This window comes from Trifolium pratense, linkage group LG1 (genome assembly GCF_020283565.1).
Source record: "Trifolium pratense cultivar HEN17-A07 linkage group LG1, ARS_RC_1.1, whole genome shotgun sequence".
Classification (NCBI taxonomy): domain Eukaryota; kingdom Viridiplantae; phylum Streptophyta; class Magnoliopsida; order Fabales; family Fabaceae; genus Trifolium; species Trifolium pratense.
Window position 1 is genome coordinate 41,186,376 of NC_060059.1, and position 10,258 is coordinate 41,196,633.

General features: G+C 30.7%; 1 protein-coding gene across 1 annotated transcript; it reads left to right on the plus strand.

Moving 5' to 3' along the window:
- The first annotated feature begins 557 nt into the window (after nt 1-557).
- On the plus strand, nt 558-8,926 carry LOC123898163 (polyadenylate-binding protein RBP47C-like). Its single transcript, XM_045949057.1, has 6 exons — nt 558-1,297; nt 3,048-3,513; nt 4,258-4,313; nt 4,408-4,538; nt 4,635-4,731; nt 8,458-8,926. Exons 1-6 carry the CDS (start codon nt 932-934, stop codon nt 8,617-8,619), a joined length of 1,278 nt encoding a protein of 425 aa, XP_045805013.1. The 5' UTR covers nt 558-931; the 3' UTR covers nt 8,620-8,926.
- The last annotated feature ends 1,332 nt before the right edge of the window (nt 8,927-10,258 follow it).

The following is a 10,258-nucleotide window of genomic DNA, read 5'->3' on the forward strand; positions in this document are numbered from 1 at the left end:
ATTTTTTTTTTTTGAAGAAGCTAAAATGAGATATATTAACAAACAGCTTTCTCCGCACAAGGTGTGCCAAAGTAGACTAAAAAAGTTTACAATTACTTTTAGCTATGCAAGAAGCTAGACATAGAGGATTAAATTGAGTTCAATTTAAAAGTGAATCGAAAGTGTTGATGCTATTCACATGAAGTTAGAGGCAATTCTGAGTTTCTTTCCATTGTTCATGATATTGTTATTTTTATATCATTTTTTCTAAATCTTGAGGTGAAGTTTGTTAGGAGACAAGCGAATTCGGTGACTCATACTTTTGCTATAGCGGCCAATTCTTGGGTTAACTTCCATAGATTTGAGATGATTTCCTTATGTATTGAACATTTAATAGTTAATGAAATGCATTAAGTTTGGTTGATTAAAAAAAGAATATCACATTTCCAAACATAACATTTTATTTTTATTTTCTTAATAAGGAAAAAAGATTTCTGGTCAAATAAGAAAAGGGAAAAAAAAAGTAATTATATTAGTATTTTCTTAAAAAGGAAAAAAAAAAAGAAAAAAGGAGTGATTAATCCCTTATGAGTTATGAGAACGAGGGTAACGAAAGAAGGTCCTGGCGGCGGATCCAGGTACTGAAACTGAGACATAACATAACACACAGTGTCGTACAATGCATATCCCTGATACTTAAATCTAACGGTTATTATGAAACCTATATCATTTAATCTAACGGTTATCCCTTCAACCGCGTTTACGAAGCCAACCCAATGAATCCTTCATCCTCTTATACCCTCCTTGCCGCGCCCTCTTTTCTCTCTCTTACTCTCATTCTCCAGATTCACCCTTTCTCTCTCTAAAACCGTTCTTTCTTTCTTTGTTCTTCACCATTTTCAGTTATAGAGAGAGAAAGAAAGAGAGAACAAACAACCGTTGATTTATAACGATGCAACAATCAAACGGTTCTGATTCATCCACGCAACCGGAGACCAACAAACAACGGCAACATACACCGCAACCGGTTGCGCTACCACAACAGTGGGTTCCGATGCAGTATCCAACGGCGATGGTAATGCCACATCATATGATGCCACATCAGCATTACGCGCCGCCGCCTTATGTTCCTTATCATCACCATCATCACCACCAGTATCAGCAACCGTTGCACGTGCCACATCAGCAGCATCAGAATCATCAACAACAACAACAACAACATGGATCCAATGGTGAAAATAAGACTCTGTGGATTGGTGATTTACATAGCTGGATGGATGAAAATTATCTTCATCGCTGTTTTGCTTCCACCGGCGAGGTCGTTTTTTTCAAACGTTCATTAATTATAATTATATAGTTTATCTGTTAAGTTTGTTATTTATTACTATTATTGTTATTGATTTGCTTTGTGTGTATATATATTTGTTACATTGTGTTAATTGTTTGCATGTTTCAATTTGGCATGTTGTAGATTAATTAGTTTCCATCGGTTACAATTGAAATTAATTTGTTTAAGATTAATTCATATAAACTTGTGTTTATGAAAAAGGTGAATGAGAGTGTTTTGAAAAAATTGAGATTTAAAAACTAATTTTAACTTGTACTAAAGGTTATAGTGATTTTGAAAAAAAAAAGAAGTTATAGTGATTATAATTTTTTTTAGTATTTATTTTATTTGTAAATGATTCTCTTTATGTATACAAAGTGTGACAAGTGACAACCAAGGTTTTATGTGACAGTTACCAATAATAAATGTGGTCACGACATCAAAGTTTCTGATATATTTTTGATATGCAAGGTATCTGAGATTGTGATTTAAAACCTAAGTGACACTTTATGAATGTAAAAATTCTACATTTCTAAATTTTTGAGAATTGATATAAATTGCAATGATGATTTAAAATCTTGTGGTACCTCATTGATGGAAAAATTATACAATTCAAGTTTTAAGATTTGATATAAATTCTATTCTATTATTGTATATAGTATTATATGTGGAAATAAATTTTGTTAACTCCCAACCTAGTACTCTCAACATGTTTTTAGTAGGATATTTGAAAAAATTTCCTTCCTATAAGAATGAAATATGGAAGGACCACAGTTAAAGTTGAAATAAATACATAACTTTTTTTTGTGAATTGAAGAATTGAAATTGAAATGTGCATGCCACCTTTAATAACCTATCCTATTAATAGTATTATGTTTGCTTGCTTGGATATCTATTGAAGAGACATCAAATCAATGGCACTTTCTTTCCAACAAATTACCAAGCATGCATTAAACATAATTGTGATAAATGAAGCTGAAAATAGCTTAACTTTTCAAGCCTATTCAAAATAAACGTGTTTTGTATTTTTTTTACCATTGTGTTTCTAATGTTATACCCTGGGATAAAATGTTATTAATTACTAAATTGAAGTATATGATATGCTCATCTAAGCTATACTCTATCTTGAGTTGTGATAAATGAAGTTCAATCTTTTATTTCATTTTCTTACCTATTCATTAACTATATGGCAATAGAAGAAAATCAAAGACTAATAACTATAAGTCTATATTTTCCTTCTTTAGTTTTATTATCTGACTTTTAATACTAGAAGTCTGTGGCTTAATGATTATGAAGCACGGACATCGGACACAACACGTCGACACTGATTATAATTTGACAAAATAACATAATTCAATGTAATTGTATGTTTCGGTGTTGTGTCGGTGTCGGACACAGACACATGTTTGACGCCGGGACACTCATAATCCTAAGAGTGTCCGTGCTTCGTAGCTTAATGATAATGATGTTGGAAACATGGCACCATTTGATGTATGTTAAAAGATAATCGATTGGAACTTTGGGATTTTGTGTTTGTTATGTTCATTTCTGAACTCTTTGAAGAGATCAGATTCTTTCAAGAGTAGTTCTGTTTCTCTAATGCTCTAATTTGACGAAAAATAAACTTATATTTTGAAAGCTTAATTTGTTATGACAGAAGATGTTGCTGGTGCTTTTTATATTGTTTCAGATATAGAATCCTATTAAGCTTTTAACTGTTATTGATTTTTTATTTTTGCAGATTTCCTCCATCAAGGTTATTCGCAATAAGCACAGTGGTATTTCAGAGGGTTATGGATTTGTGGAATTTTTTTCACATGCTACAGCTGAGAAAGTTTTACAGAATTATACTGGAATTTTGATGCCAAATGCTGAACAAATGTTCCGTTTGAACTGGGCTACATTTAGCACAGGAGACAAGGGTTCAGATAATGTTACTGATCTTTCTATTTTTGTAGGAGATTTAGCTGCTGATGTTACAGATAGCGTATTGCATGAAACTTTTGCTAGTTCATATCCTTCTGTTAAAGCTGCAAAGGTTGTTTATGATGCCAATACTGGCCGTTCAAAGGGCTATGGATTTGTCAGGTTTGGAGATGAAAACGAGAGATCTCAGGCCATGACTCAAATGAATGGTGTTTACTGTTCTAGCAGGCCCATGCGTATCGGTGCTGCAACTCCAAGGAAATCATCTGGTCATCAACAAGGTATGGTAAATCACATTACTTGCTTCTGATATATGAAAGTATATTCTTTTCTTTTGGGAAAGAAAAGAATAGTGCATTATACATTCCATCCGAAGAAGATGCTTCTGGCCACCTATTTTACCTCATCATATTTATTGATTTGTTCTGCTGCAGGTTGTTACAGAAGAACTATGATCTCAACTACATTTCTTGCTTTTATAAACAGTAATTATAGTTTTATGGTTTAGCTTTTTATATCATGTTCTGAATCCAAATGAACATTGAATCTGTTTGCTAGTTTCACTTGATTTTTTTTACACAACTAGTTTCACTTAATAGAAGTAAGGATAGTTGAAAAACCATCTAGTTTATTAATTGCTTCTAATTATGTAAGGATGTTCAAATGTCAATTTGGTCCATTAGTGTGCGGCGTCATTTAAAAAAAAATTCTGATCAGGCAAGTATCTGTCTAATGAAAGTTCTTGGATTCCTTTTATCATTAACTTCCCAACTTGTCTTGGCTTTAGATCCCTTAAATTTGTTTTTGTCAAAACATGTCTCAAGTTTTTTACTGGTATTTGTTTTTTTCATTGCATGCTATTGAAATAGTTTGAAATATCTGTTCCAGCTGTGTATTTATTTGTCCAAGGTTATACAATTCAGATTCGAATAGTGAATCCAAACATCTATTTCCTGAATCATAAATTGAATCTTATTATGAATATAATATACACAATAAATTTGTTTTCCTGTTTCCTTATTTAGGAGGCCAGTCAAATGGCACATCCAGCCAATCTGAAGCAGATTCTACAAACACAACTGTGAGTTTTTCTGCTCTTATATTAGTATGTTTTCTATGTTAGCAACTTACCATTTATTACTAATTTTAAATAGCTAATCAATGATTAATTATAGATATTTGTTGGAGGACTCGACCCTAATGTTTCAGATGAAGATCTTAGGCAGACATTCTCCCAGTATGGTGAGATAGCATCTGTTAAGATACCTGTTGGAAAGGGCTGTGGTTTTGTGCAATTTGCAAACAGGTACAAGTTCTGAACTATCTCAATTTTTTTAAATAGATCTGCTTTTAAATTTCTTCATATCACCACACAATATTAACATTATAACAACCTTTTCAGAAATAATGCTGAAGAGGCTTTGCAGAAGCTAAATGGGACAATGATCGGCAAGCAAACCGTTCGTCTCTCTTGGGGCCGCAATCCAGCAAATAAACAGGCAATCTCTCTCTCTCTCTCTTACACACACAGTCCCATATTCTCATTATGATTACATTAGGTCTGTGAATCTATTGAAACAAGTGTTGTAAGCAGTTTCTATGTTTATGTCATGAAGAAAAATAATGGAACCCACGTGTTGAGTAGATTTTAATGGAAACTAGCAGGACACCCGTGCGTCCGCACGGGAGTCGCGGCTTTGCCGCTCCTCACTTGGTAACATGAAATAGTAATTTATTGGGAAATAGATTAAAAGATAAAAGAAAATAGAAGTGATATAATATTTGGTAAAACAAAATAAAAAAAGAACAATGGTAAAACCAACCATCACCAAAAAAACCTTAGGTATCCCTATATTAAATACTCCCTCCGTCCCATTTTATAAGATTTTCTTTGACTAAATGCACTATTCATATATCTTGTTTTGATCGTATTTTTTTAACAGTATATAAATGTAAATATTATCATATAAGATCTTGTTTGATTTGTTTCGATGAATATTTTTAAAATATCAAATTTCTATAATTTTTACTAATAGAGAATTAAAGATATTCGTAATCGAAATTATGTATTAGCATACGTGCAGTGGTCAATGAGGTCTTATATTTTGGGACGGAGGGAGTATATGAGTATAATATATAGTCCCCTAAAAAATATTAAAAAATAGACAACCTTATTAATATGTTAGTGAAAATACACGTCTTACAAAAATCATCAAAATAATTAGTTCACTGTATTAAATATGAGTATAACACACAGATTCCGCAGAAATTACACAAAAGATTAGGTTATTGTATTGATATATGAGTATAAATATAGGTATCACAAAAAATAGTAAAAAAATGGAAACTTTATTAATAAGAGTAAAAACATAAGTCATGCATCCCCGATGTTACTAAAAACACAAGTTCCGTGAGAATAATAAATATAGATATGACCAATATATTCCAAAAGAATGGTCAATGATGACAAGTTAATTTTTTGTTGCAGTAAAATAAAAGAGAATTTATTTCTCAATAAATTAGTCCTTATATCAACAACAAAAAATATTAAAAAAAAAACTTCTAAAAAAATGTCATTTATTTTTCAACTATTTAAGAACATGAAATCTTATTAATAAGAGGAAAAACATATACAACTTTATGTCCTCGTATTAATATATGAGTATAACTCTTAAAATTATTTAAAATATATACAACTTTATTGATATATTAGTAAAAATATAAGGCCCGTAGATATAACCAAAAACATTAAGTTCCAGTATTAATATGAATATAACCCGTAAAATTATTTTTAAAAAATTGACGACATAATATATTAGTAAAAAAAAATAAACAACATAATGCGTTACTAAAAACGTGTGAATAAATAAAGATTTTGCAGAATGTATTGATGGCCAATATATTCCAAAAGAATGGCGAATGATGAAAAATTAATTTTTTGTTGCTGTAAAATAAAAGGGAATTTATTTCTAAAAAATTAGACCTTATATCAACAACAAAAATATTCCAAAAAAAAAAAACTTCTAAGAAAATGTCATTTATTTTTTAACTATTAAAGAACAGAAAATCTTATTAATAAGAGGAAAACATAGGTCCCTCATAATCACACAAAAGATTATGTCCTCGTATTAATATATGAGTATAACTCTTAAAGTTATTTTTTTTTTTGAAGCAAATATATAGATAGATTCAAAAAAAACCAGTTTTGTACAAGGTGATCAGCCAGGATCCAACCATCAAACGGAGAAGGAAAACAAAAGAGAAAGCTAAACTAAATAAGCAAATGAGCAATATGCTCCCTAAGTTTAGGACTTCTCCAACCTCTATAAACTATAGTGTTGATAATATCTTCATCTATGTTTGTATTATATACTTGATTACCAAAACAAACATCATTCCTATATTTCCACAATGTGTAAACTGTTTCAGCAGCCGCACTTTTGAGCAGTTGGGCCTTCCACCCTTTTCCTTTGCTAGATCTAGTGATCCATCTTAATTCCTCATTCCACTCCATGGGGACATGATCGACTTTCAACCACCTGAGAACCTTATGCCAGATATTTTTCAACTCAATACAGCCAAAGAAAAGGTGGTTAATAGTTTCATCATTGTGACAGAAACAACACGTCAGGTTGACTATCACACCAAATTTCTGAAGCCTATCTTTGGTTGCCAGCCTGCAATGACACGCTAGCCAGAAAACAAAAAGCGCTCTAGGCCGAGCCATATTTTGATACATAGTTTGTCTCCAACCTACCACAGCATAATCCACTCTCAACATTTGATAAACTTTCCTTGTGATAATCTTACCCTTCATGTTGTTCCACCCCTGTACCTGTTGGAGCGAGTCCCTTTGCTGAAGGATAGCTTTAAGAATCCATGAAGAATTCTGCTTTACAGGCATAGTCAACTCTTAAGGCCCGTAGATAACTCTTAAAGTTATTTAAAATATATACAACTTTATTAATATATGTGTAAAAATATAAGGCCCGTAGATATAACAAAAAAAATTAGGTTCCCGTATTAATATGAATATAACCCGTAAAATTATTTTAAAAAAAATAAACAACATAATATATATTAGTAAAAAAAAATGAACAACATAATATGTTACTAAAAAAACACAAGTTCCGTGAGAATAAATATAGATTCTGCGGAATGTATTGATGGTCAATATATTCCAAAAGAATGGCCAATGATGACAAGTTAATTTTTTGTTGCGGTAAAATAAAAGGGAATTTATTTCTCAAAAAATTAGTCCTTATATCAACAACAAAAAATATTCCAAAAAAAAAACTTCTTAAAAAATGTCATTTATTTCTCAACTATTAAAGAACATGAAACCTTATTAATAAGAGGAAAAACATAGGTCCCTCAGAATTCTCACAAAAGATTATGTCCCCGTATTAATATATGAGTATAACTCTTAAAATTATTTAAAATATATATAACTTTATTAATATACGTGTAAAAATATAAGGCCCGTAGATATAACAAAAAAAAAATTATATTCCCGTATTAATTTTTTGTTGCGGTAAAATAAAAGAGAATTTATTTCTCAAAAAATTAGTCATTATATCAACAACAAAAAATATTCCAAAAAAAAAAAACTTCTAAAAAAATGTCATTTATTTTTCAACTTTGTATTTAATTCTTTTTTTTTTTTTAACTAAACGTATCATTCGCGTGCACAACTAAAGAGACTAATCCCCTCGATATGACAAAGAATTCTTATTGTTTTAGTTAGTCTCATGATTTTTTAAGGGAGTTTTTCAATTTTTTCCCCCACCATATTCTCATATTAAATTAATTAAATTTATTTAATTGATTTAAAAATTCAAATTTAACTTAATTGAATATTGATTTCTTTCAATGTGGAGTGTGTAAACCACCAACCACCCATTAATGGGAAGTTTTTTTTCTACTAACTTCTAGAAATTAAAATAGGAATAACCATCATATAATAAGAAGTTTTTTTCTAATAACTTTTAAATTAAGACACAAAATAACCTTAAACTAAATGATGTGTCAAAAAATTAAACATGGGCAAATTGGGGATTTCATTCGTACTTTCTTTTCTTATATAGTAGATGCACTATGTTTTAAAATGTTTTTACACCGACATCCAATGATAATTTTTTTAAAGTTCTAGAGTACTAGCTTGTTTCCACTCTGTTTGTCATGAAATTGAATTTGTGCTGATTTTATCTCAATGATGATAACAGCTTAGGTTTGATTTCGGAAGCTGGGCTGGGCCATATTTTCCATCCCCTATTTATGACGGATACGGATATGCAATGCCTTCTCCTCATCATGATCCAAGCACGTACCCTCTAGCTTATGGAGGTTACCCCATTTATGGAGGCCACCAACAACAAGTAAGCTGATTGAAGTGCATTGCAGGAGTAGGACTCACAACAAGTTACAGCGAGATCACTTGAACGAGCAAATCATCTATTCTCATATGTAACTTGTTTTATTTGTCGAGTTCTTAAAGAATCCCTCCTAATTGTGGAGTGGAGCTGAATTTTGATAACACGAGCTAGAACTGTAGGGGTTCAATTAATCGTTATTTTAGACTTGTAGGATTAATTTCTACCAAAAGAAGACTTCTAGGAGTAATGATTATTGAGGAATTTGGAACTTAATTATCGGAATAATTTTCTTAACGGTGTGTGCTTGATTGAAATTTTATTTGTTTCCACAATTAATATTTGTTTTTTATTTGTTTGCGTAAACCGGATATTCTTGGTGTATAACAGCGGTGGAGACTAATCTCAAATTCTGTGAAATCCAAATGGGAGGAAATTTGCCCTAAGAGTTTTAATATTGTTGCATGTCAACATTCGGGTTCGAACCGGAGCCCATTATTAAGATATAAGAGACTCATATAATCTCATTTAAGAGCTGTTGGGCATCATAGTTGATACTCCCTCTATCCCATATAATAAACAAAAAAAAAGTTTTCACACTTATTAAGAAAAATTGAATATGATAATTTAAAGTATAACTTTTTGTGTTTTTCTTGAAATAAGTTTCGCTGAAAGATGTAAAAACAATTTTTATTGGTTGTTGATTATGGAAATTTCATCGAATAAGTAAAAATAAATCTTGAAAAATATTTTTTTTCCTAATTTATTTGATTTTACTGCTGATGTCGGTAACCTAATTTTGCTCCTAATTTATTTCCTAATTAGGAAATAAATTAGGAGCAAAATCGGTCGACCAGGAACAGTGGCAATAGTCCTCTAATTTCTTTTATTCAACTACGAGTACCATGGTTCGATCCTCGTAACTGCGACCGGTAGGAGGCTGAAATCACTTGATGTCAGAATTGATCCCCGAACCAGATTAGGTGGTTCAGTGGACCAGATACTAATGGTGGAAAAAAATAACAAAAAAAAAATTGTTTTTACATCTTTCCATGCAACTATTTTCAAGAAAAATACAAAAAGAAAAAAAAAGTGTTTTGTTTAATACTATTTTCTTAATATTATGTTTTGTTTTTTTAATAAGTGTGTTTTTATTTTTTTTACTTTTATAATTTGGGACGGAGGGAGTACATGTTAATAATTAGAGAGACAACATTTTTATTTTTTTTACTTTTATAATTTGGGACGGAGGGAGTACATGTTAATAATCAGAGAGACAACATTTATTTTTTACAACCGTGAGCATTTTAATAAGGTTAAATATCCGATCTATATAAATTATTCAATTATCTTAAAGTGAATTAGATTTTAATAAAATAATAGAATATTACAAAACTTTATACAATTATTCAAATATAATAAGTTACTCCATTCGTCTCAAAATGAATAGTGTACATGTTTAAGGTTTTTGTACACATATTAAGAAATTTAATTATGTTGAAAAAAAAACATAATACTTTTACTAAGACCATCTCCAATGGTGTAGTATCTATTAGGTACTTATGGTACTTATTAGGTACTACCATTGGAGTACCACCAATTTGAGTACCTATTAGGTACCACTCCTAAAATAAGAACTCCCTATCTCCTCTTG